This window comes from Armigeres subalbatus, chromosome 2 (genome assembly GCF_024139115.2).
Source record: "Armigeres subalbatus isolate Guangzhou_Male chromosome 2, GZ_Asu_2, whole genome shotgun sequence".
Classification (NCBI taxonomy): domain Eukaryota; kingdom Metazoa; phylum Arthropoda; class Insecta; order Diptera; family Culicidae; genus Armigeres; species Armigeres subalbatus.
This window is the reverse complement of record NC_085140.1, coordinates 437,737,941-437,765,588: the sequence shown is the minus strand read 5'-3', so window position 1 is coordinate 437,765,588 and position 27,648 is coordinate 437,737,941. Positions and strand designations below refer to the sequence as shown.

The 27,648-nt window shown below is 42.6% G+C and overlaps 1 protein-coding gene across 1 annotated transcript; it reads right to left on the bottom strand.

Moving 5' to 3' along the window:
- Nucleotides 1–27,648, bottom strand: LOC134213622 (uncharacterized). Its single transcript, XM_062692852.1, has 5 exons — nucleotides 26,768–27,648; nucleotides 26,597–26,708; nucleotides 12,947–14,234; nucleotides 11,573–12,377; nucleotides 1–2,812 (listed from the first exon to the last, which is right to left on the bottom strand). The coding sequence occupies exons 1-5, from the start codon at nucleotides 27,286–27,288 to the stop codon at nucleotides 688–690; spliced, it is 4,851 nt and encodes a 1,616-aa protein (XP_062548836.1). The 5' UTR covers nucleotides 27,289–27,648; the 3' UTR covers nucleotides 1–687.

Here is a 27,648-nt window from a genome sequence, read left to right as displayed (position 1 = left end):
TTATTTTTTGACATTGACAATTTGAAGTGTATTTCGTTGCACTTCCGACTTGCTTGTATAAATTCTACTATAATTTTCCAGCTTATGCTTATTTTCTGCAAATAGCTACTCAAACTATTTTTTGTTCAGCCCCTAAACATGGCCATAGAAGGGATCACCCGCGGTCCGATTCGTGATAACCAGATGATGACGGTTCGCGGCAGTTACGATTACAGTTACATCAACTTCTCTGCTTAAATATTAGATTGGGTAGATAGGTACATTCTTAACGCAGTTAAATTACCCCTCCTTTCTGCTTGTTGCACAACAACACAGGCATGAGGCAATACATACTTAGCTTAGCATGAGACTCGTCCCTTGTAATAATTTCATTAATTGAAGGATTTGCATTCCTAAACGTACAAGTCAGTCTATTTACAATAAACGATGAAGGCTTTGTTCAAAAGCAAATGATATAACAAAAAGTATGAAAGTAAACTAGTGTTAGACAGTTGCATATTTATAATTCCAAGGCATTTTTGTTAGTTCCTAGATTCCAAAGATGGGAAGGTTGTATTTTGTAATTGTTTCATAACAGTCCAAAATAGTATTAAAGAAAGAAGATTAAGTATTTGAAAACCCTACTTAATGAAATTCGTCATTGACTTGCTTTTCTGAAGTTGATCGCAAGGATCGTCGACCCGCCGATCAAATGCTTTCGCTGGGACCGCGCCTACCAGCCACGTTGAGCTTGTTAACCACTACCTTAACTTCACGCGGTAAAATATTCCGATGCACTGCTAAGGGAATCTCTTCGTCCCTCTTCAATCGTTTTGTTGCAGAAGTTGCTGGTGGTGGTTGGTCGATGATTTCAATCGATTTTCCCGACTCAATCGATCTAGTTGAATCACTACGTAACCGAGTTACGGTACTGAGCACTTCGGTCTGACCCCCACCATAGGTGCGTGTTCTACGGCGCTTAGCTGGTACAGGCTTTTCGACTGCAACTTCGAGGACCGTATCCGTCGTGATGCACGGTGCTCCATTATCTTCCGGTTGACTTTCTTCAGCAGAGCGATCCGAAATCAGACGTCTTCTTTGGAACAGCTTCAAAATTTCGGTATTTCCACTTATTTTCGTTATACGACGAATGGTGCGCTCACCGCCTGCCGCGGCGCTTGTTGGGGTAGGCGGTTCTTCCGTTTCGGAGAGATCGGTAACAGATGATGACGCAGTCACTGATGCTTGTCGGTAGGATTGCGGGGTACTGGAAGCCGCTTCATGATGGTTTTCTTTCCTACGTTTGGTCCTGGGAGCCAGCTCCGGTTCTGGTTCAGGATTTCTTCTACGATTTCCCACCGTTGGACTGGTCGCGGCTACCGACATGTGGGAAACACTCTGCATGGAAGCTATCGTCGTGAGCTCACACTCTACCAAAGCAGCTCGTAGGGTATTTAAAAGCATGAATCTTTCGTTCTGGAGCTGCATGGAGTTCTGATCAATTTGGAACTTCTCGGAATTGAGTCGCATCATGTCACTGTCGATTTGCATCTTACGCCTTTGGAATTCGCTCATTTTGTTGTCAATCTCTTGCATTTGGTTCAACAGGGTCATAACTGGCGCAAAGGTGCCCATTGGTGGAGTAACCAAAGGAGCAAGGCTTGATTGAAGAGGCATTCTGCTAATAACATCTGACTGGGCTACGGAGATGACGGGTGAAGCTGATAGATGTGCGCGTTGAAGATGAATCGGTGGTTCCGGGGACATAACTGGAGAAGGTGGTGTTGGAGTAGGAGTTTTCCGTGCTCGCTCGGACGGTGGCGGAGACATTGGATGCTGAGTGATCAAGTTTGTAATAGCGGGTGGGATTAGTTTCTTCTCTCCCGGAGATTTCCACGGTCGCGGAGAAGCCGTTCTCTGAACGAGTGATGATGTCGAAGTTACCACAGGCATTGGATGTTCAACTTGTGGTATTGCAGCTGCTGGATGTGATTGCTTCGTGTCTTTTTGTTTAGCACGAGTTTGTGGTGGTTCATCGGGTTCACTTTGTCTTGATGGCGAAGGAGTGGATTCAATGACCATTATAACATCGTCGCTTTGTTTTTGTTGCTCTTGAGTCTCTTGCGTCTCCGGCTCTACCAATACTTCTCGTCGACCTTTAATCAAGTTCGGTCCTTTCAATAGGCTTTTCTTCTTTTTCTTTTTTTCCGGTTTTACTGGTTTATCCTGCTCAGCAGGAATTTCAGGCGCCCCGTGATTTTCTTGTATTTCGACTGGCCTGCTTGTTTCATTGCCATCAGGAACATCCAAGCCCTTGTCTTTGGGTATGCTATCCTTTTCACAAGGAAACTCCTCTACCTTCAAGTCTTGTTCATCTTTAGCAGGATCTTTTGGCAATTCTTTCTCTTTTTGTACAGCAACCTCTTCCTTTGGATCTTCTTTGACGTCATCCTTAGCGGAATTTTTAGCTGCGTCAATGGATGATTTGCCAGCTGACTTTGACAAGGGTGATTTTTTACGCACGTTCCGATCTGTTTTCCCTGTTTCTATCGCGGTAGTACCGTTGTCAGTCACAATTTCCGCCATTTTTTCTTGCTTATTTTTATCTTTATCCTTATCATGGTCCTTCTTATCTTCTTTGTTCCTACCTTTTTTGTTGTCGTCTTCCCTACTCCGTTGCTTATCTTTGTCCCTCTCCTTCTGACGCTCTTTCCTAGAATCGTTATAGAATTTAGGATCGGCCGATTTGGCGCGCGTTTCCCGTGATGGTTTATTGCTACTGCTACTGCCGCTCCGCTCCGGGTCGACACTTTTTTTTGACGATGACGGTTCACTAAAAAAAACAAATTGCAGTTTTAGAAAATGGATCACAACTTGAGGAAAATTTTAAAATACTAACTGGCTTACGGAGATAGTATTAATTCTTGTTAGTAATAATACTCTTCCTTCTCCAAAGATTAATTGAATGGTAAATGATAGTTTACAATCCTAAACGCCTAAACTGTAAATATTAAAGGGTACTGAAAGCAATATATTATCAATTCAGTGCAAACCCGAATTATATCCGCAAACGAAGTTGGATTTTTCTCACAATCCATACGTTAAACCTAACTTCGGAAGTAGTGCGCTGTTTTCATTTTGTAATGTGCTATACAGCGCACCACTTCCGAAATTAGGTTTAACGTATGGATTGTGAGAAAAATCCAATTTTGATAGCGGCTATAATTCGATTTTCTACTGAATTTATAATAATAGCCAGAGTAGGAGTAGGGGCTACCTTAAATTGCATAAGCTTTCGTTTGGTGTAATGTCATTTGGCATAACGATTTGGAGAGCCTAAGGGCCACTTGGTCTAACGACCATTTGGCATAACATTTGAAAGAACTATAAGAAGAACTTCCGGGCAACCTGCTTCACAATATCCATCTGCATTTGCCTACATGCGTGATTTTTGAGGAATAATTTACTATTTCGCCTAATTTTGGGCAAATTCGTGATTTTGATGAAGAATGTATTAATTTTCCTATCTGTGAGGCATTTTTTAAAAGAAGTCATTCACTCTTTTGCCATTTTACGTGCGTGCTTCAAATTGAAAAATGATCTACTCATTAGTATTCTTCCAAGCAAATGTGTGCGTTTGATAAATGAGTTATTTAATCCTTAGCGTTATAAAGGGAAGTTGTGTGCTTTAAAAATAGGTCTACTACATAAGGCCGAATCACGAAAAGCCGAAAAACAAAAGGCCGAAAGCAAAAAAAGACTGAACGCACAAAAAGCCGAAACCACGAGAGACCTCAAGCACATAAGGCCGAATCACAAAAGGCTCGACTTACAATAATTTAGAACAGCGGTTCTCAACCTGGGCTACATGCACCCCTGGGGGAACCTTCGCTGACCTCAAGGGGTTGTGGTTGTCAAAAGCCAGTTTTACTTAAATTTGGAGAAAATGAAATACACTATTATCGTGAGTAATAAAAAGCTTTTAGCTAAAACCATAATAGCTAAAACCGGAAAAGTTATTTCTTCTGATGTCGCAGTGAGCTCTTCTCGTCCTTCTACTCCCTGAGTAGTCAGTACGAATGAGGGCGTCATTGTGAGGTTTTGTTGTACCTGTTATAGTGTTATGAACCACTCGTACATCCCATTCTTTGCAATACCAGAATAAACCTTTCTCGCTTCAGATGTGCAACCTTTTTGTGGTACTAGACTTCATAAAAAAGGGGACCATTACGGAGCATGAGATCTGATCAAATTATTCGTATTACTACTTGACCAACGCCCCCAGATGATTGGGCATTTGGAGATTCGGCATTTTGTATCATTCGGCCTTTAGTGGTTTGGTCGTCTGGGTTTTCGATCTTTTGTGGTCTTTTTGTCTTTTATTCCTGGCAAATGCGTTTATTTGAAGGAGGTATTATTCTGGGCAAATTTATGCTTTTAACGAAGTGATCATCTACTCTTTTTTCCTATTCTGAAAAAAAGGTGTACATTTAAAGAAGAAATCATTTAATCTTCACCTTCACTCCGGGCATATTTATTTATTTTTATTTAATTATTACCAGACTAAGGCCGGAGTGGCCTGTGCAATACATAAAAGTCTTCTCCATTCAGCTCGGTCTATGGCTGCACTTCGCCAACCACGCAGTCTGCGGAGGGTCCGCAAATCGTCCTCCACCTGATCGATCCACCTTACCCGCTGTGCACCTCGCCTTCTTGTTCCCGTCGGGTCGTTGTCGAGAACCATTTTCACCGGATTACTGTCCAACATTCTGGCTACGTGCCCGACTCACCGCAGTCTTCCGATTTTCGCGGTGTGAATGATGGATGGTTCTCCCAACAGCTGATGCAACTCGTGCAACTCATTCGCCTCTTTCACGTACCGTCCGCCATCTGCACTCCACCATAGATGGTACGCAGCACTTTCCTTTCGAAAACTCCCAGTGCGCGTTGATCCTCCACGAGAATCCAGGTCTCGTGTCCGTAGAGAACTACCGGTCTAAAAAGCGTTTTGTAGATAGTCAGTATGGTACGGCGGCGAACTCTATTCGATCGGATCGTTTTGCGGAGTCCAAAGTATGTACGATTTCCTGCCATGATGCGTCTCCGAATTTCTCTGCTGGTATTGTTATCGGCGGTCACAAGTGAGCCCAAGTACACGAATTCTTCAACCACCTCGATTACGTCACCACCGATAGAAACTTGTGGTGGGTGGCATACATTGACCTCTCTTGAGCCTCTTCCTATCATGTACTTCGTTTTCGACGTGTTGATGACTAGCCCAATCCGTTTAGCTTCGCTTTTCAGTCTGATGTAGGCTTCCTCCATTCTCTCAAAGTTACGTGCCATGATATCAATGTCGTCGGCGAAACCAAATAACTGGACGGATTTCGTGAAAATCGTACCACCCGTGTCAATCCCTGCCCTTCGTATTACTCCTTTCAAAGCGATGTTGAATGGCAGACGCAAAAGACCATCACCTTGCCGTAACCCTCTGCGCGTTTCGAAGGGACTCGAGAATGCCTTTGAAACTCGAACTACGCACGTCGCCTTGATCAACCGAATCAGTTTATCCGGAAATCCGTTTTCGTGCATTAGCTGCCATAGCTGGTCCCGATCGATTGTATCATATGCGGCTTTGAAGTCGATAAATAGATGATGTGTGGGCACGTTGTATTCGCGGCATTTCTGCAATACCTGACGTACGGCGAACACCTGGTCTGTGGTAGAGCGTTCACCCTTAAATTCTGCCTGGTACTGCCCTTACGAACTCTCTTGCAATTGGTGTTAGACGGCGGCATAAAATTTGGGAGAGTACCTTGTAGGCGGCGTTCAGCAATGTGATTGCGCGGTAGTTGCTACAATCCAGCTTATCGCCCTTTTGTAGATGGGATACACGACACCTTCCATCCGCTTCTGCGGCAGAACCTCATCCTCCCAAACCTTGGTAATCACCCAGTGCAGCGCTCTAGCCAATCGAATCCCTCACCACCGTGTTCAAACAGCTCTTCTGGTAGTTCGTCAACTCCAGGAGCTTTGTTGTTTTTCAGCCGGCCGATCTCCTCCTGGATTTCCTGGAGGATTCGGAGTGTTACCAACACAATTGGAAACAAATGCTAAATCCTTGATAATAAGACAGTAGGCATATAGATTTTGCTTTACCTTAATGTAAAAGTATTGTTGTAAAGAAAAATTAGTATTTGAATTTGAATTCCTTAAATTTGTACAACTTATGTACCCCCTGAATTTAATTTGCGGCAACGACGCACATATCTATGTGTGCTCTTTTTTGTACTCTCCAATGTTGGTCACTGTCATCGCTTCTGGAATGGAAAAAAGGAAAATGGACTAGAGGAAAGGGAGAAGGATGGACGAATAGGAGAGGAGGTAAGGAGAAAAGATTTTGGAGGAGTCTGATAGAGATTGCGTGCATGTACGGTCGAAGGTGCCGGAAAGTTAAAAAGTGAAAAAAGACGTGTCGACCGGTGAATCCGGGATAACGCGGAAGAGAGACGGACCGCAAAGTGGAATTTCACACCATAGTGCCTACACTAACAACCGGAGTTCAGCGGTTTACCGAAGTGCATCGTGGTTTCGACGATTTGGCAGAAGCTGCTGGCGAGCCTTCTTGTGCTGGTGGCTGGCGAGCCCCATAAGATATCGCCACGCCACACGCTACGGGAGAGCCATGGCCTGTGTTATGGAGGTGAGAGCCTTGTGCTCAATATCCGATAGGTTTTGGCCCCGTTCGCGAGCATGTAGGACGTCAGCTTGCAGGCAGTGTGGAATTCCGGATAAGATTTCAGTGAATCTATTAAGCCACCTGAAAAGAACCCCCCCCCCCCCCCGGGAAACACGCATCGATCAACAACATGCTCGGACAAGTATGCCACCAAAACACTCCTTTTCGTCATTTGCATGCACCAGCTATCGGCCGCAATGATACCCCTTCCCCCTTAATTGTGAAGAATTATTGTGTAGTAATTAAGAATAAAAACTAGATTAAGCCCATGCTTTTGTATTGAATTCCTTTGTTCCCTGAAAGATGTCTGCTGTCTGTCCATGTGCAAATGGCTTTTGTTATCTGGTTTTGTTAGTAAAATTTGTTATTTAAAAGGTTGACCGGTTGTCCTCCCGGAGCAAACCATTACGGCCCTGAGAAAGGTAGCCCTGAGCTAGGCGAATGTCATAGGAGCCGGAAGTCGCATGTCCTGCGCACGTGCTCCTAGGTTCATTACCATACCGCCACCGTTGTCTGCCACATCGCCATTCAGGTGCTCTTTGTAGTGCTGCCGCCACTTTTGGATCACCTCACGCTCGTTTGTAAGAAAGTTCCCGTTTATGTCCTTACACATATCGGGCTGTGGCACGTGGCCCTTACGTAAACGGTTTAACTTCTCATAGAACTTTCGTGCGTTATTAGCGCGGTACAGTTGCTCCTTCTCTTCACGGTCTCGATCTTCCTGCTGGCGCTTTTTCCTCCGGAAAATCTAGTTTTGTCTGTTCCGAGCCAGTTTATATCGTGCCTTGTTCGCCCTCGTGCGGTGTTGCAGCAATCTCGCCCATGCTGCATTCTTCTCCTCAACTAACTGCTCACATTCGCTATCATACCCGTCATTTCTCTGATCCGGGGCCACCGTGCCTAGTGCAGCGGTTGCGGTGCTTCCAATGGCGTATCGAATATCTCTCCAGCCATCTTCACGAGATGCTGCGCCTGGCTGCTCTTCCGTTGGGAGTACCACTTCTAGCTGCTGCGCGTAGTCTTGGGCTAGTCTACCGTCATGTAGCCGCCCAATGTTTAGCCACGGCGGACGACTCCGACGCGTGTTGTGCACCGTTACTTGATTAGGTACTTTCCATGTGGCCTTGTGGATATTCTTACGGGGGACGAAAGTGCTTCGGGCTACCATTCCGCGGAAGGCTGCAAAGTTTATGCATCGTTGGCCGTTGTCGTTCGATACGGTATGCAGACTATCCGGTCCGATGACCGGTCTATACATTTCCTCCCTTCCTACCTGAGCGTTCATATGCGTACTTTTAAAGAAGGGGTTACTAACCTAAGTACATATTTCATATTCTTCACTCCTCACTGATTTCGACACAATTTTCCAACGGTTATACCAAATGGTCATTATGCAAAATGGTCGTAAGGTCTTAGGGTATCAGGTATCAGAACGTCAGCTCCAGAGGCACATTTACCTCAATTTTGAAGATTTGTGCCATTGCCTTCAGAGCCTTTTTCATTTCACACTTGACGGAAAAGGAAATGAATAAAAAAAAAAAGAAAGAAATGTGGATGGGAGAAAAGGAAAGTTTGGGAAAGAGGCCCTTGAAGAGGGCACACAACGCATAAACGTACAAGAGTGTATAGTTCCTTACCACAACCAGGGGCCTGTAGCATAATCGAAATTTTACTAATAATATTAGTAGAGTAGTTTGTAACTTGTATTTTTCCGTTGCATAAATAATCTTTCTTTTACAAGTATGAATGGTGTTGTAATTTAATTTACAAGTAACTTTTATTTTATTATTTCAACTGTGCAAAGTAAATATATATATCGTTTTATTGTTTTAACCGTTTTAACGACTTAACAGAGGAAGCAACTATTATTCAAAGTGCTTCAAATTACCATACAGTGAAATACTATGCATTAGGAAAAAAATATCTCGTTCCAATACAAAACTGAGAAATATGTAATTTTTTAAATAACTCTGGAGAAAGCAGAAATACCTTAAGTGCTGACATCAAATATTCAAATGGTGTGGACGCTAAACTACTCAAAAGTGGGTTGTTTTAGCTTAAAACCATTCTTTGACCCAATAACATAATTTTGCGTAAAATTACTCTTCTAACACTATGTAGGGGGGAAGCCCATATGGCATAATGCCATTTGGCATAATGCCGTTTGGCATAAGGCCGTTTGGCATAATGCCATTTGGCATAACGATTTAAATGTCTAAAGGCCATTTGGCATAAAGACCATTTGGCATAACGACCATTTGGAATAATTTGTTGGGTACCTCGAGGCCATTTGGCATAACGACCGTTTGGCATAATGACCATTTGGCATAATCCTCGAAAAATGAATTGAATACAACGGGCCGTTTAGCAAAACTACCATTTGGCACAAAAAAGGTTAATCGTAGGAATATATCGACATTGTTGTTTCAAAAGGGCGAAAGTCGGAAACGTAAACATTGACTTCTTCTGCTGATTTCAGGAAGGTTGAAGACTTTTGGCGATATTTTCCACTTCTGTTTGATAGAAGGCGCGGAGCGCCACCAGTTCCAAGTGATTGTTAGCTGGGAGCGGTCCTAGTTGTTGAAAAATTTGCAGGAAAAGGCATTGTTTACGATTGCAAGTATGCATTTGCCCGGGATGAAGCAAAAGGGTATATGACTCCTTCTTTAAAAGTACGCATTTGCCCGGAATAATGCAAAAGAGTAGATGACTCCTTCTTTAAAAGTATGCATGTGCCCTGGATGAAGCAAAAAAGAAGATGACTCCTTCTTTAAAAGTACGCATGAAGCAAAAGAGCAGATGACTCCTTCTTTCAAAGTACGCATTTACCCGAAATAAGGCAAAAGAAATATGACTTTAAGAATTGTCACACACACACACTTTCATTCCAACACTGCTCACAACATGCCGTAGAAACAAAAAATACTGCGACGCGCTTTTTAAATTTTTCAAGCGAACAAAGATCATGGGAAAAGTACACGGTCGAACATTTTAAACGTGAAAATGTTGTGAAAACTGCCAATGCATTATTTGGTCTACTCCAGGGTTCTTATATCAGGGTTCACTCACTTCGACAGTAGATGGGAGAGAGGAGCGCGGGGGTGAAAAATTCATTTTCAGTGCAAAACATAAACAAACTCGGTGGCTGCCCCATATAAAAATCCAAGATGGCTGAATCATGTAATTGGCATACTGCTACACCTGTTTGTATTCACCTTGCTCAGCTCTATTGTATACAAAGGTGATTGTAATGCCAAAGCCACGAAGCAACTCATAAGCAGGATCAGAAGCAGCACGGCGAACCACGGAACATATTTGCCAATATTTATTAGTCTAAATTTGAAGACTAAGGACAACTCTTTGTATAACATATATCAGATTAAACTGTACTTCTTTGTATTTTTATCCCGAGCCATTTTTTTAATCCTATTTTTTGGTTGCCACCCGTTAGGAGAAAAAGTAAATCACTCCTTAAAATACGCATATTGCCTTTTTAATAATACAGATGTGAATTGAGCTTTTTCCTAGAGTTTTTATAATTCTTTTAATTTTTATGCCAAATGGCCCTAAAATCATTATGACTATTTTTCTTTATTATGCCAAACGGTCGTTATGCCAAATGGCCCCTGGCTATTCAACTCGTTATGCCAAATGGCATTATGCCAAACGGACTTATGCCAAACGTCATTATGCCAAATGGAATTATGCCATTTGGGGTAGCCCCCTATGTAGTTAACCTTAAACCACGTAAGAACATATTACTCAAAACAAAGTTTAGTAGCTTTAGTTTACCTAAAGTTGACTTTATTCAACTCAAATGTGGGTTGTTGTACTGAACAATCTCGGGTGGAACCATGCATCCTATTTTTGACAATATCATGGAAAATAAAATAAAAACTGTTTAAATTTTTAATAAAATTTGCTGCGATTTTATCATCAGTAAGTATTTTTAACTTAAACTTTGAGATGATTTATCTGTCAAGAAATCGCCTAAATTTCATAATTGAACTGAACACTAAATTCAAACCCGCATAAGTTCCGCAATACACGTAAATTGAAACCCACTTCAAAAATACGCGTCAAATTAGTTTAGCGAAATTAGATTTTTCATGGAAGATACGTTCGAGTACAAATCGCCCAAATTAAAACCTTCTTCTTCTTCTTCTTCTTTCTGTTTGGGTGGTGCTTTCTTTTGTGCACACACCCACCTACCTGGACTGGCATCGCAGGCCATATGTCCACCTATTTTTGCACGCGTAATAAAAAGACGAGATTGAGCTACGCGCACATAAAATTTAGCGCATGCGGGTCTCAATAATATCGTCGCCTAAGGAACGCCAGCTATGCATTCCTAGCGCATGCGATGAGTCTCATGAATTAAGAGACACTGACCACAACGAGTTATGAACTTCTTCTTTATTAAAGAGGCTTTTAGCTCTTGGCAACGAGTTATGAACAACGGAATACTCTGAAGGTTCAGGTTTCTTTAAGTAATTTTCACATATTTGGAAACGAAATTGCGTATAAAATGGGCAGTCTCTTATCAGATGATAACAAGTTCTATTATCGGATTCACAATTATCATTGCCAAATGATTAAATGCGTTGAATATTTGTCATGTAATAGTTGAGTCGACAACTTTTTTGTAGTGCAAGATACCGAACGCATTATGCCAAATGGTATTTATGCTATAGCCCGTAAACATTTAACTTTTTATGCCAAATTACATTATGCCATATGGGCTTCCCCCTCTAAGGGTTACCAATCGAGAACACAGGTGAGAATCGCTGCTCTAACGTAGTACCTACAATCAATGCCACAAAATACGAAATAACAGTAAAAGCTATAACTTACCGCGATTGCACTGGAGGTGGTGTGGGAGTTACGGCGGGTCTAGAAATTCGCAGGTCACATTCCAGCACCATGCCCATGTCCGGCGGAGGAGAGCGATCCTTACGTTTATTGCGTTTTTTCTTTTTCTTCTTCACCCCGAGCGGCGACGAATGGTCCATGGGCCCACCGGCTAGTGATGGGCCTGGCGTTTTAGCTCTCGCAGACCGCTGGGGAGGTGGTTGCTCCGTCGCTGATTGCTGGGCGGGAGAGCTTGCTGCCGAATGCATCGAAGCTGTTGATGGGGTCGCACTCGGAGGGCATTCATCGGTGTCCTTCTTGGCAGCTGCAGTATCGCTTGAACCGACGGAATTGTCTTTCGTGGCTTGACTAGTGGCTGTTTCTCTTCTTCCCCTACTCCGTCCCCTACTACTACTACTGGAATTGTTTTTGTCGGTGCTGTTAGTGTTATTATTGCTGTTATTTTGGTGTTTATTCTGTTTGGACGAGTTGAGATTCGACGAGCTGGAGGTCTTCGTGATTGCTTTGGAAGATGTTGCATTGTTGGACGCAGTGGACGATCGTGATGGTGATTCCGTAGATTTACCACCGTCTCGTTTAGAGTGTTCATGCTGGACGAGATTCGGTTTGTAGGTTTTAGAACCCTTCGGCTTGCGGGCAGCTAACTCGGGATGTGTAGGTGCCCTGATAGTTGCAGCTGGAGGTTGTTCAGGGGTGATTGCTTTCTCGGGTGAAGGAGCACTGGGATCGCTATCTCGCTTAGGTGCTTCTTCAACTGGTTTGTCCTCTTCTGAAATAGTTACCAATTCTGTTGAAGAAAAAATCATTGCAGATTATTTTATGTCACAAACAAAAAATGACGTCACAAATAAAAATATGATTAATCGAACAAGCAGTTGTAAAGATATGCTTGATTCTAGAACAGCGTCCACGCCTTCAAATAAAGAAAAAATCTCGCGTGATTTTTGAAAACGTCGTAAGTCCATATCAGAGACTCTCTTTCATTACGCTCTCTTTTGCTAATATCAAGGCTAGTTTAAAATTTGTTGCAATATTTTGAAATCAGCACACTAGACAAAGCTATTTTCTTCAGATCGGTACTGGAAAATCCAATGTAAATGTTAGTATGGCTTTGTAATAATCGAAAGAGAAAGTAAGCAAAGAGAGCCTCTCTTTTGGACTTACGACGTTTTCAAAAATCACGCGAGAAATGATCAGTACTCGCGTGTAATAGTCAAGTTACTAAGCAAAGTATCCAAAACATAACTCTCCACTGTTGCGTTATTGTGTTATCCGTTCTCTAATGCTAGATTTTAAATACTCAGTCCGTGCGATTTCTTGTCTGGTATTACAAAGTTTTAGAAAAAAAATATTTACCTGTACTCAATTCTTGTTTAGGTGCGACCTCAATTGACACCACCGTCGTCTCATCAACTGTCGCTGGCTCTTCAACATCTTCTTTAACAGGTAACAAAATGCTTTCAATTAAATTCGATTGATCATCAGCGGTGACAGGTGCTATCTCATCTGTTGAAATCTGTGTTTCTGGCTGTTCTGGAGCAACAGTTGTTGGTGATACCGCGACATCTGAAGGAGTATTAGAACTGGTTGGCTCATTCAACTGTTCCTTCGACAATACATTAGACGTTGAGTGGTCTGCAACTGGCGTCTCTGGTTCTTCCATGGGAACAGGTAGATCATCCACTTTTTTGTTCAACTCTTCTACTGTACTGACTCTCAGAAAGCAAGGGAAATTAGGAGCCAGACGTTCGTCGAGCATTTTTTCGATCTGCTCTTGATCTGGATCGCCATCGAGATCTGTATCGGGTTCGGCATCATTGGCGTCTGCATTATTATCTTCACTAACGATCGAATCTATTTGCTCATTGGGAAACATTTCATCGGTGGGTGAACTGGGACACGATGAATTACCCTGCCTCACGGACTCGCTACCCTTCATCAATAGGAGTTCAGCTCGGGCAAACAAATCGACCGTATCGAACTGATCATCCTCATCCGTGAGTCGTAGGTTTTTATCCAGTACTTCCGTTGCGGAATAATCCACATCGCCAGTGTGCATTACACAATCATCCTCATCTCCTCCCGCTGTAGTTGGTTCAGGCTCCTCCGTTACATTTAAATCCAACAGATTTAGATCCAGCACCTTTCCAATTTGCTCCAATAAAGCTTCCGGAATCTTATCGGAATCAACGCACTCGTCCGGTTCCAACATACCGCAGGAAGTCTTCGTCTGTGCCGTGTTATCATTCAAATTAAAGTTCCTTAACTGCCGTCGCACTTCGGCGCGCAACTTTTGTCGGGCGTGGGTCTTCAACGCCGTTTCATACTTGCTGTCTGGATTGTTGATTACCTGTTTCAGGCTGTGCTTGTTCATCGAGGTGAGCTGATTGATCAGCTTGCGAGTCACCTGCTCGGCACTTCTTTCAATTGAAGCTCGACGTTCGGGGTTTGATTGATTGCTGGCCGAAGCCGTGGGGACAGTCGCAGCCGCGCTTGTAGTTGGGGTACTGCTTTGGGATGCTGCGTTGGAACACGAAGGCTGCTCTGCGTCTGAAATTATTTTCATTGCTTCGTCCACAATTAGTGTTCTAAGCTCATTTTCCTGCAGCGACATATCGCCCTTGTCCTGCTTTGCGGAGGGTGCCTGAAATGGATACCAGAATTATTAGAATAATACTGGGAGTTTGTTTTCTATTTGAGATAACGGACTACATGGGACTAACTGAATGAGATTAACCACACTCAAGAAATCTCTAGGACGATGCCGTATCATAGGAATTTGCACCTACTAAGCATTATTCGATTTGCGAATAACGGTTAACCTATTTTTGTTTGCCATTGCATTACGGAGTTGAGGCAACACTTTGACAAAAAAAAATCGAGTGAGAATGAGCATGAGCAGAATTATTGTGCAATTCGTTTCGCGGATCCTTTCGACGATAATGTCGAATTTTCAATAATTTGTACTCAAAATGGTCCTGTTTTGGAATTGATCCAGCAGGCCATAATTAAGCACTCCCGATCATAACTTATATGCAAAATTAATCTTGTCTACGATATGGTCATGGAAAAGGAATGTCCTAGCAAAGGCTGAAACACATAAGGCAGAAATCAGAAGTAACTATGTCTGAAACTCGATTATGCATATGCACAACATGTGATAGATTTAGTTCGGAAAAGTTATTGGAAGGTAACCGCCCCTTCGGTGGGCTTTGATCCCACGCCCCAGTCCACGATGTGTGGGCACGTTGTATTCGCGGCATTTCTGCAATACTTGGCAAACACGTGGTCCGCGGTGGAGCGTTCGGCCAATAAAACCCGCCTGGTACTGCCCCACTGGTGCTAGTCGACGGCATAAAATTTGGGAGAGTACCTTGTAGGTGGTGTTCAGCAATGTGATTGCGCGGTAGTTGTCCTTTTTGTAGATGGGACACACGACACCTTCCATCCACTCCTGCGGCAAAACTTCCTCCTCCCAAATCTTGGTAATGACCCAATGCAGCGCTCTAGCCAGTGCCTCATCACCGTATTTAAACAGCTCTCCTGGTAGTTGGTCAACCCCAGGGGCTTTGTTGTTCTTCAGCCGGCCAATCTCCTCATGGATTTCCTGGAGATCCGGAGCCGGTAAAATTATGTCCTGCGCGCGTTCTCCCAGGTCCATCACCATACCGCCATCTTCGTCTGCCACATCACCATTCAAGTGTTCTTCGTAGTGCTGCCGCCACCTTTGGATCACCTCACGCTCGTTCGTGAGAAGGTTCCCGTTTATGTCCTTACACATATCAGGCTGTGGCACGTGGCTCTTACGTGAACGGTTTAACTTCTCATAGAATTTTCTTGTGTTACTAGCGCGGTACAGTTGCTCCGTCTCTTCACGGTCTCGATCTTCCTGGCGCTTTTTCTTCCGGAAAATCGAGTTTTGTCTGTTCCGCGCCTGTTTATATCGTCCCTCGTTCGCCCTCGTGCGGTTTTGCAGCAATCTCGTCCATGCTGCATTCTTCTCCTCTACCAACTGCTCACAGTACCAGTCGTTTCTCTGATCCGGGGGCACCGTGCCAAGTTCAGCGGTTGCGGTGCTACCAATGGCGGATATAATATCTCTCCAGCCATCTTCAAGAGAAGACAAGACAATGTATCTTAGTGAAGGTGCTCAAAAAGGGTGACCTGACTGTATGCGATAACTGGCGAGGCATTATGTTGCTGTGTACCGTTCTCAAAGTTCTGTGCAAAATTATCCTAGCCCGGATTCAGGAGAAGATCGATGCGACTCTCCGGCGGCAGCAAGCCGGATTCCGTGCCGGAAGATCCTGTGTGGACCATATTGTCACGCTCCGCATAATTCTGGAGCAGGTCAACGAATTCCAAGAGTCCCTTTACTTGGTATTCATTGACTACGAAAAAGCTTTCGACCGTCTCAATCACGAGAATAAGTGGGGCGCCCTGAGACGCAAGGGGGTTCCTGGGAAAATCATCGGCCTCATCGAAGCACAGTACGAGGCCTTTTCGTGTAGAGAGCTGCACAATGGGGTCCTGTCCGACCCTATCCGGGTCGTAGCTGGTGTGAGGCAAGGATGTATTCTATCACCGTTACTGTTCCTCATCGTAATCGATGAGATTCTGGTAGATGCGATTGACCGTGAACCAAACCGCGGGCTGTTATGGCAGCCTATAACCATGGAGCACCTAAACTGCCGTCCCAAGCATATCTGTCCCATGTCGATTTTTATCATTTTTGTGTTTTATGCACCAAACGTTCTAAATTAATGTATATTTTATTGTGAACAAATAAATACATATAGTTTGTTCGAAAACTTAGCGAAAAAATATCGGGTCATTTTGTCCCATTGTAGAATTTCCAAGCATAACTGTCCCACTGAAACAAATTTCATACAACATGTATTAAATTACTTCGAAGAGGCCAATTTTCATTATCAAATCATTCAGAGAAAGAATATGGGTTGTGGTATAGTTTCAATGGGTAAAACAAAGTTAATCCACCTAACATTGTTGACGCCATTCTTGTGCATCATGAAAATTGAAAAGTAATAATTGAATCATATTTAGATGATTTATATTAAAACTTAAGTGAGAATAGTCTCTCATTTTTATTCGCATTCTATGTATTTATTTACACTTTTTCTTCTTTCTTCATTGGCATTACCATTTTTGCATTCGTATATAATGAGGCTAACACGATAATACTTTTATGCCTAATTGCACCCGAAAATTCCTTTGACCGTGAGTCCAACCAAGCCACCTATACATCATCGGTTTGTAGTCGTGCTTCTAAGCGCATGGCTATAAGGTAGCCCCAATTCATTTACATATATGCAAGATTTTTGGAATAGCTTCGGAACGAAGTGACTAATCGATTTTCAATAGCAAACACTGGGGCCGAGTTTCCCTTCGAGTGCAACTTATTACAAAAAAAAATGGTCCTAAATATGTGTTTACAAATGTTCATACACGCACCCCACACAGGTGGAAGTTTCTACTCGACAAATCAGATGCTAATCTTCTTCTTCTTCTTCTTCTATAAATAAAATAAAAATAAAAATGAATTTCTGTCTGTCTGAACCTTATAGACTCGGAAACTACTGAACCGATCGGCGTGAAAATTTGTATGCAGAGGTTTTTGGGGCCGGGGAAGGTTCTTAAGATGGTTCGAGGCCCCTCCCTCCTTTGAAAAGGGGGGCTCCCCTACAAATGATACACTATTTTCTTCATAACTCGAGAATTAATCAAGCAAGTGGAACCAAATCTGGAATGTGGAGGTTTTGGAAGGAAAGATATGTTTCTGTGATGGTTCGAAACCCCTCTCCCTTCTGGAAAGGGGGGCTCCCAAACAAATGGAACAGAAATTTCGACACAACTTGATAACTAATCAGATTATAAATTGATTTCAGGCAAAACAAGGTTTGTCGGGTCTGCTAGTCTGAAATAAATTCCATAGGAATCATTATTATTATTATTATTATTATTATTATTATTATCTTTTTTTTAAAGAGGTTTTTAGCCCAAGGCTAGTTCACCTCCGAATCTCCATAGGAATAATCAAAAACCTTCACATTATTGCGGTATTGAGTTACCACGGAACCTGATTTTGATGCTTCATCCAAAAACCCATCTGCGCTGAAACATAATTATCCGGAATTTATTTCAGGATCAAATTATGTATAGGAACCAATTCTCACTGTCCTTACCCTTATGTAAGGTATAATATCTCTGGGGTTTTTCAGACACACTCGTCCCCATGTCAGCTTTCTTATACACATTTTTTTTCTTCGATGGAGCGTAAGAGCCCCTTCCCCCAAAAGCTTACGTTATTAGTATACAGCCCCTTACTACAAGACGCTTTGAAAAGACCTAATGCACCTAATTTGAACCAGGTTATTATCCAGACCCAACTAAACTTTTGCTAAGCGCAAAGTAATCTGATGATACTCTAGCACTGGGACAAATATGCTTGGAATTATCAATTTTGTCTTTAATTTCGCAGCATAAATGTCCCACTGAATAAATTTCACTAAAAAAACAGTGTTTATCCTTTGAAACATACTAAGCCATTAGAAATACACTATTTTCATCGATATACGTTTATTAATCAAAATTTCAAGGGGCAATTTAGCTACAAACTGAAAAATATGTTTCCAACTTCAATCGCATTTTTCTCAGTTGCATATTTTTCGACATGGGACATATATGCTTGACACGGCAGAAAACGACTTCGAATTGGCTGATGACGTTGCGCTCCTCGCACAACGGCGCTCTGATATACAGCGAAACATAGTGTGTATCAGTGGAGAACACTCAACGGTTGCAGGTGTTCATTAACAGATGCCTGCGATATATAATTCGGGCCTGGTGGCCTCACAACCGGATCTCAAACAACGAGCTCCATCGTCGTTGTCACCAGAGGCCGATAGCAACAGAAATTCGGGAGCGGAAGTGGGGCTGGGTCGGCCACGCTCTACGTAGGGGCGGAAACGAAATCTGTAAACAAGCATTAGACTGGAACCCAGCGGGACATCGCAGCAGAGGCAGACCCAGAGGCTCACGGCGGCGAAGCCTCAATAAAGAAATAAAAGAAGTCGATCGAAATCTAACCTGGCAACAGGTTAAAGCGATATCCGGGCAACGCTCAGGATGGAGATCTTTCAAGTCGGCCCTTTGCACCACCGGAGGTGTACAGGATCCATAAGTAAGTAAGTCATCTTCAAGAGACGCTGCGCCTAGCTGCTCTTCCGTTGGGAATGCCACTTCCAGCTGCTGCGCGTATTCTTGGGCTAGTCTACCGTCTTGTAGCCGCCCAATGTTAAGCCGCGGCGTCCGACTTCGACGCGTGTTGTACACCGTCGAGAGTTTTGAGCGCAGGCATACTGCAACGAGGTAGTGGTCGGATTCAATATTCGCACTGCGGTAAGTGCGGACGTTCGTGATGTCGGAGAAGAATTCACCGTCGATTAGAACGTGGTCGGGCCCTCCTTGGGGCCCTCCTTAGCCGTGCGGTAAGACGCGCAGCTACAAAGCAAGACCATGCTGAGGGTGGCTGGGTTCGATTCCCGGTGCCGGTCTAGGCCATTTTCGGATTGGAAATTGTTTCAACTTCCCTGGACATAAAAGTATCATCGTGTTAGCCTCATGATATACGAATGCAAAAATGGTAATCTGGCTTAGAAACCTCGCAGTTAATAACTGTGGAAGTGCTTAATGAGCACTAAGCTGCGGGGCGGCTCTGTCCCAGTGTGGGGATGTAATGCCAATAAGAAGAAGAAAAAGAAGTAGAACGTGGTCGATTTGGTTTTCCGTTTTTGGTTAGGACTACCATTCCACAGGAGGCTGCGAAGTTAATACATCGTTGGCAATCAACGTTGGTTCAAAAGGGTGGAGGTAGTAGTGGTGCTAGATGGTTAACAATTTCATGCTGTACCAGTAAAATTTGTAGAATTTGTGTACCTGGGAAATCTTGTGACGTGCAATAATAATGTTACCCGCGAGGTGAAACGGCGTATTGCAGCAAATAGGGCTTATTGCGGATTTTGTAACCAGCTGAAATCCCGTAGTCTGCAAACGAAGACGAAATTTTCTATACATAGCAGTAAATAACATTAACGTATCTTTCTGGTTCTGCCGCAGGAGTGGATGGAAGGTGTCGTGTGTCCCATCTACAAAAAGGGCGATAAGCTGGATTGTAGCAACTACATTGCTGAACGTCGCCTACAAGGTACTCTCCCAAATTTTATGCCGCCGACTAACACCAATCGCAAGAGAGTTCGGGTGGCAGTACCAGGCGGGATTTATGGGTGAACGTTCTACCACAGACCAGGTGTTCGCTATACGTCAGGTATTGCAGAAATGCCGCGAATACAACGTGCCCACACATCATCTATTTATCGACTTCAAAGCCGCATATGATACAATCGATCGGGACCAGCTATGGCAGTTAATGCACGAAAACGGATTTCCGGATAAACTGATTCGGTTGATCAAGGCGACGATGGATCGGGTAATGTTTGAGTTTCAAAGGCATTTTCGAGTCCCTTCGAAACGCGCAGAGGGTTACGGCAAGGTGATGGTCTTTCGTGTCTGCTATTTAACATAGCTTTGGAAGGGGTAATACGAAGGGCAGAGATCGACACGAGTAGTACGATTTACCCAAAGTCCGTCCAGTTATTTGATTTCACCGACGACATAGATATTATGACACGTAACTTTGAGAGGATGGAAGAGGCCTACATCACACTGAAAAGCGAAGCTAAACGGATTGGACTATTCATCAACACGTTGAATACAAAGTACATGATAGGAAGAGAGAGTTTGTATTGGTGGTGACGAAATCGAGGTGGTTGAAGAATTCGTATACTTGGGCTCACTGGTGACCTCCAATAACGATAGCAGCAGAGAAATTCTGAGACGCATCATGGCAGGAAATCGTACGCTCTCCGGACTCCAGACTCCGCAAAACGCTTCGATCGAATAGAGTTCGCCGCCGTACCAAACTAACTAACTACAAAACTTTTATTACACCGGTAGTCCTATACGGACACGAGACCTGGATGATGCTCGTGGAGGACCAACGCGCACTGGGAGTTTTCGAAAGGAAAGTGCTGCGTACCATCTATGGTGGGGTGCAGATGGCGGACGGTACGTGGAGCAGGCGAATGAACCACTGGAGAACCATCCATCGTTCACACCGCGAAAATCGGAAGACTGCGGTGGGCCGGGCACGCTGCCAGAATGTCGGACAGTAATCCGGTGAAAATGGTTCTTGACAACGATTCGAATGGAACAAGGAGGCGAGGTGCACAGCGGGCAAGGTGGATCGATTAGGTGGACATGATTTGCGGACCCTCCGCAGACTGCGTGGTTGGCGACATGTAGCCATGGACCGAGCTGAATGGAGAAGACTTCTATGTATTGCACATGCCACTCCGGCCTTAGTCTGGTACTAATAATAATCTTTCTGAAAATTCTAGTTAACGAGGTGAACACGCTCCTCAGCATCATGGAGTTGGCTACTAAGCCCAGGCACTCTCTGCGCTTATGAAGTGGGAGCCTATAAGTGAAAGGAACATAATTTAGGAACAATAATTTAGAACACGGCTCCGAAACCTTACTATAATCCAATGTTATGCGCCAACCGATGCTGCCGATTTGCAACACAAATAGTACTTCTACAGCCAACTCAATGCCGTCGCAGATAGCATTCCGAAGGGTGATATCAAGATCTGTATGGGCGACTTCAATGCGAAGATCGGATCCGACAATTCGAACCATGACTGCATTATGGGACGCCATGGTCTCGGAGAAATGGGCGAAAACGGAGAGCTGTTTGCAGAATTCTGTGGTAATAACAACATGGTGATCGGAGGATCGTTCTTCCTTCATCGACCGGTTCACAAGCAGTGTTGGTAAAAACTCAAATTCTCAAATCTCATCCACGATTTAAATCATGCGCGAGGTAAACCTCACCTGACTCATGGCCCTGAGAATCGACCATGATTCGACTCGCGATTTGCATCATTGCGTGTTCTTCTTCGTTAACAATTGGATAACAAATCCATACGTAAACATAAAATATAGTGGGTCCAAAAAGTATTCGTCTAGTTGCATATTCTTTAGTAAAATGTAAAACTTAGGCGTGATAGAAGTGAAATCAAAAAACTTTCTTCTAAATTTGGTAGAAAACTTATCAACACATGATTATTATTCAAAAACAAATACAAATTTCAATTCCTTTTTCTGGTATGTAGAGAATATCTAAATTTCGTCAATTTCGCTCGCTCAAAAAGTATTCGTCTATTCAGAAAATAATTGAGTGAAACACGAATACAATAGTTTTATTCGCATGTAGTTACACTAACACACTCTAGTGATGTCTAGCAACATTTTTGTCAATATTCAATGACAGATCAAATAATGTTTTTGTTTTGGTTGAACTTGACGCGGAAAATAAAAGCACCATGGGTGGGAAAAGTAAAAAGATGAGTCCCAATGAAAAAAAACTTATTCTACGCCTGCAGAATTAGTGAAATTTGACTTATGACTTTGCTAGAAATGTGGGTAGACCAAGGATAGCAAGAATTCAACCATTTAATTGGTGATTGATCGCATCAGCGCCACAAAAATCAAATAACAGAGTGGTCGTCAGCGATGATAAACTGATAACGATGAGGGATTTATATTACGGAAAATAAAAAAAATCTTCAGCTCAGGTATGAACCAATACGAACAGAAATACCTGTGAAAAGTATGGGTATAATGGCCGAGTATCACGGAAGAAAATTCAAGTGAGCCATCCAATTATCAAAAATAGCTCGATTTCAGCTAAAAATATCGCTGGAAGAAGGATGACTTTCGGAATCAAGTCATGTTATCTGATGAAAGCAAGTACAGCATATTTGGATCAAATGGCCGATGTATGGTATGGCGGAAAAGGAATATTGAGATACAGCCGCAGAATCTCTTTTGAGCAGTAAAGCATGGTTGGGGCTCCGTCATAGTCTCTGAGGTGCTTGAGCGCAAAATTTCACATTATTGAAGGAATTATGTATCACAAAATGTTCATCCGCATTTTGAAACAAAATTTTAACGCCAGTGCTGAAAAATTGGGCTTACAGGGAACATACATCTTACGGGGTGATAATTACCTCAAGCACACAGCCTAAAGTACTGAGCTGTAGCAACTCTATAAGAGCCCAATCAACTCAAAACGCCTCCTCAGAGCTCAGATATGAATCCAATTTAACTCCATTGGAAGGTTCTGGACGACAAATTTTTCGTGAAATTCGTGAAAATCATATTCCCAACAACAACGAATTGAAATTAGTGTTGAAAGAAGAATGGAAGAATATTCCGTCCCCCGTTACGGCTAATTTGGATTTGATTTTTTTATTTATTTATGGATCCTGTACACCTCCGGTGGTGCAAAGGGCCGACTTGCAAGATCTCCATCCTGAGCGTTGCCCGGCTATCGCTTTAACCTGTTGCCAGGTTAGATTTCGGTCGACTTCTTTTATTTCTTTATTGAGGCTTCGCCGCCATGAGCCTCTGGGTCTGCCTCTGCTGCTATGTCCCGCTGGGTTCCAGTCTAATGCTTGTTTACAGATTTCGTTTCCGCCCCTACGTAGAGTGTGGCCGACCCAGCCCCACTTCCGATCCCGAATTTCTGTTGCTATCGGCCTCTGTTGGAATAATGGATTTGAGTTGTAATGATTTGATTGATTCCTCAAAGAAACCATCCGGCTCGGAAAGCTCAAAAAGGAAATCTATTCATTAGTCTGTGGGATTACACCGTTGAAAGGACATTCTCTTTATGCCGCGGGCTTTGCGTAACTGCCTCTGCTTACAGGTTCGTCACCTACGTTTTTTGCCCTCCATACAGCAGTGCATTTAAAGCAGAATGGTAATTAAATTCGACTGTACTATGTATTGTGTGGAGCCGTATGCAGAGCAAGACTCAAGCGAGAATGGTCAATAACTCCATACATTCATACTTTTAATTTTTCTTACAAAATTCCTCCGGAAATTATTTTAATAATTACACTGGAATTTTTCTGGTATTCCTAAGATTCCTCGGAAATTCATCTAGTAGTTCCTTCGGAATTTCCTTCCGAAATTGTTGGAAGAATTTTCAGATATCTCCGTACGAATTCCTGAATCGATTTCAAAAGGAACTTTAGAAGGAATGATCAACATTCTTAAATTTCCTAAACAATTTCTTTGGACATTCCTCCAAGAATTCCTTATAAAATTTCTCCAGGGATTCATTCAGAAAATCCTCCAGATAAATCCAGAAATTTCTCAAGGTCAAAACTCTAAGAATTTTCTTCAGGTATTCCTTCAGAAATTTCTTTAGGAATTCTTTATCAAAATAAATCGAAACCAGTTTTGCCTTTCTCCTACAAGTTGTACCGAAAGGCTATTTGACCACTCCAAAACGAATTATTAATAGGAGGCCCGAATACCCATAGTATTATATACCGATTGACTCAGCTTGACGAACTGAGTTGATGTATGTGTGTTTGTATGAGAGTGTGTGTGTGTTTGTATGTATGTGCACAAATTTTGTAGACACACTTTTCGGAACTGATCATTGTACGAATTACTCGCAGCAAATTCTATTCGATGGGGAATCCTATCGTCGAATCCTAGGTCGAAATACGTTTCTGTCAAGGTACAATTAAGTGGTGGAATTAAATAGGATTGTAAAACTCGTCTTATGACAAGTGAAGACATTCCACTAAAAAGCTCAACATAATTTTCTTAAGGATAAGGAATTCTACAGGGAATTGTACGCCGTCGTGGATAAAATTCCGACGACTTTAATAAGAAGATCGGCTCCGACAACACGGACATGAGCGTGTCATGGGACGTCATAATCTTGGATAAAATTTATCACCGTCATTTAATGAGTGAAAACGGTAAGCTGTTTGCAACATTCAATGGTATTAACGACATGGCGATTGGAAGATCGCTCTTTCTCCATCGTCCAGTGCACGAAGTCATGTGGGGCTCTCATGATGGACAAACTGAACATGAAATCGACCACATCTGCATCAGCCGAACATGGAGCCTCTTGATGAACGGAATAAACGCAGCGAAATCCGATTACGCATTCCTTGCATTTAAAAAAACATTTTGTATACAACATGCTCGCGCGATGGTTATAAAGTAACTTGTCAGTACGTATTTTTTCCTAGCTAGAAATTCAGCCCAGGACATCGGGCACCGAAATGTTCCGATTTGCTTTCGCTGCATCAAGTTTAGCCTCAAACGGAGGGAATTCGAGTCTTTCAAGGTAATGTTAATGTTGTTATACTTCGTTCAAAATCTGCTGTTGGAAGATAAGTCATCAATTACCATAACTTATTGCTCTAGCTCAAAACATAGATTTAAAAAAGGGGATCTTGCTGTGTGCAACAATTGGCGGAGCATCATGTTACTGTGCATTAGAGAGGTCATGGTCATTTTTTCGAATCAACGGTTTTTCGAAACCATTCTGGGTCTCAAACAACTGTGCAGAAATTGAGCCCGATTGGTTGCTTCCTTGCTTTTCGCATCGCGTTTCAAGTTTGTATGGAAATTAGTATAAGAAAACGTATTTTTTGCATTTTTATATCTAGAGGTATCACAGGTGATCGTAAACCAAGTTAAATATTGCGCTCCTATAACCCAAAGGATGCCGAACAACAATGCTGAAGAAGGTACGTTGCTGGAACGTCTACGAAAAAAGTTATAATGCTCCGAAGATTGGTTGTTCAAACCATATGCAAGAAATCGTTTATTCTGCCGAACTACGTGAACCAATAATTTAAATGAGTGTTATTTCGAAATTATTGATCTTATAGGACTTTGGAGCTACTGGGAGTTATTCGGAATCATTTCACAAAGTAAAAATTTCGATGAGAAGGAAGTTGGGTTTTGCCCTCTGACACCCATAGGTTGTCCGGTAGTGCTTACATATGGTTTGTACAATCAATTTAAGTGTAATAACATTTCGCATTCTTTTGGCATCTTGCAGACTATATGCTATCGTATTGAGTCACGTGATTGACGATAAATTGAAGCCGCTGAGAGCAAAAAAAAAGGAAAAAAATACGTTTTTCCATACTAATTTCAATACTAAGCGGAAAACAAAGATGCAACCAATCGAGCACATGTTTTGCACAGTCCCAAAATGATTCAGAAAAACCTTGATCTCTCTTGATTGGATGAAGTTCGTTTTTTTCCATACAGCTGCGCCCCACTCTACTGTGCATTGTTCTCAAAGTCCTGGGCAAAGTTATTCTTAATCGGATATAGAAAAAAATAGACACGACTCTCCGATGGCAGCAGGAAGGATTCCGTCCCGGAAGATAAAACCAAACCGTAGCCTGGGCTGCTCTGGTAGCATATTATTATGGAGCATCAAACGACTTCGATTCACCTGATCTCCACGTCAAAACTGAAGCGAGCAGCCACCCAGGATGGTGATATTTTACGTTTGTCCTGCGAACCGCTAGGGGTGCTTAGAAGACATTAATGAAAGGTTTGAGTGGATTGAACAAGTCACTTGAAATAAAAATCTAAAGTCTTTGACTTAACATCGCTTAAAATAAAATAACACTTCAATAGAAAAAAATCAAAATATTCTTCGTTGGTTTAAATGAGTGTGTTGAACATTTTTAATTAGGTTTATTCTTAATAATTGTTTAACCTAAACTTGAAAATATGTAACCATCGTTGTGTAAATTGCAGTTCAGTATATTTTATTTTTCAAATATATTAAGCTCGTGGTTCACTTTTTGTCATAATGAAAAATATTTTGTCAAGTTCATTCATACATCTATCAATATGTTTTGATATCGACCTGGGTATCAGACAAATTTGACAAATATTTGTCATCATGACAAATAGTGTACTGATAGTTTTACAGTTACATATTGTTCTAGTGTTTTTAGTAAGGTCAAGAAAAACGATTGCAATTTGATTACTATCCTCAAAAAATACATTTAAATTACTTACCCTCGAATCCAAGCCTCCGTTCGAAGCCTTTATAAAATCATCATCCGTGAATCCTTGAAAACCATCTACGGGACTGACAAAACCTTCCTGTCCCCATGATTTGTTAGTATTGCTGTTGAAATTGACGAATTTAAATTAAACAAATATAAAAGCTTTTAAATGTATACACACCTTTCAGTAATGTTTCCTTCGGGTCTGATTTCATTACCATTTACGGAGTCATTTGCTTCTAATTGTGCACCCTTTTCCTGATTTTGCTGCCCTTGTGGAGCACTATCATCAAAATCAATCATCAAGGGGGGAATCTGCTGCTGCATAACTTCCGACTCTTGAGGCAGTTGTGAACCCATATTATACTTGGTCCCAGCGCCATTTTTCTGGTGCCAGCTGTTTTGATAGCGGGGATACCCTCCATCCGGTCCGCCGTTATTGTTGTTCCACGAATTGTTCCGATAGGGTCGTCGGTCTTCATAGCTTCTCCGACCGCCACCACCTCCACCACCGTACCCTCCGCGATAGTTGCGGCGGTCCTTGTTGTTGTTGTTATATCGGTTATCCGGTCCTCCGTACCTAGTGTTTCCTCCCCAATTTCCAGCTTTATAATTACCCCCTCCACCACCACCACCTCCGTCGTTATTATTCCGTGGGTTCCGATTATTCCACGGAACATTATCGTTGTTTCGATGGCTCATACTGTTTCAACCACCAACGTCGTCCCATTCGCGCACTCGGATCAAGGCCACGGGGTCAGACCTGCTGCTACCCTAAATTCTTTTATTTTCTCACCAGGAGAGTATACGTAAAGGACTTTTCTTTTCACTGATTTTTCGCTGATGGAAAGTTTTACTGGCATACGAGCACTCGCGTCTAGTTGATTGCAGAGATGTCAACTAAATAGCACAGTTTTTCACATTTTCCGCGCAAAGTTAATATGAAATTTCTGCAAACATATTTTCCGCGATTTCCACTTCACACTCGTCGTAAATTTCCTTTCGTTTGTCGTTTTGAAGTGAAATTTCGGCCATCCGTCATCGACGTCGTTTTGTCTTCGC

Excerpts from the sequence above, each read along its gene's own strand:
- LOC134213622 (XM_062692852.1), bottom strand. The coding sequence starts at position 27,288 with ATGAGCCATCGAAACAACGATAATGTTCCGTGGAATAATCGGAACCCA. Across the intron at positions 14,235-26,596 it reads ACGGAGGCTTGGATTCGAGG|GCACCCTCCGCAAAGCAGGA; the intron begins GTAAGTAATTTA and ends TATCCATTTCAG. Across the intron at positions 12,378-12,946 it reads TAAACAAGAATTGAGTACAG|AATTGGTAACTATTTCAGAA; the intron begins GTAAATATTTTT and ends TTTCTTCAACAG.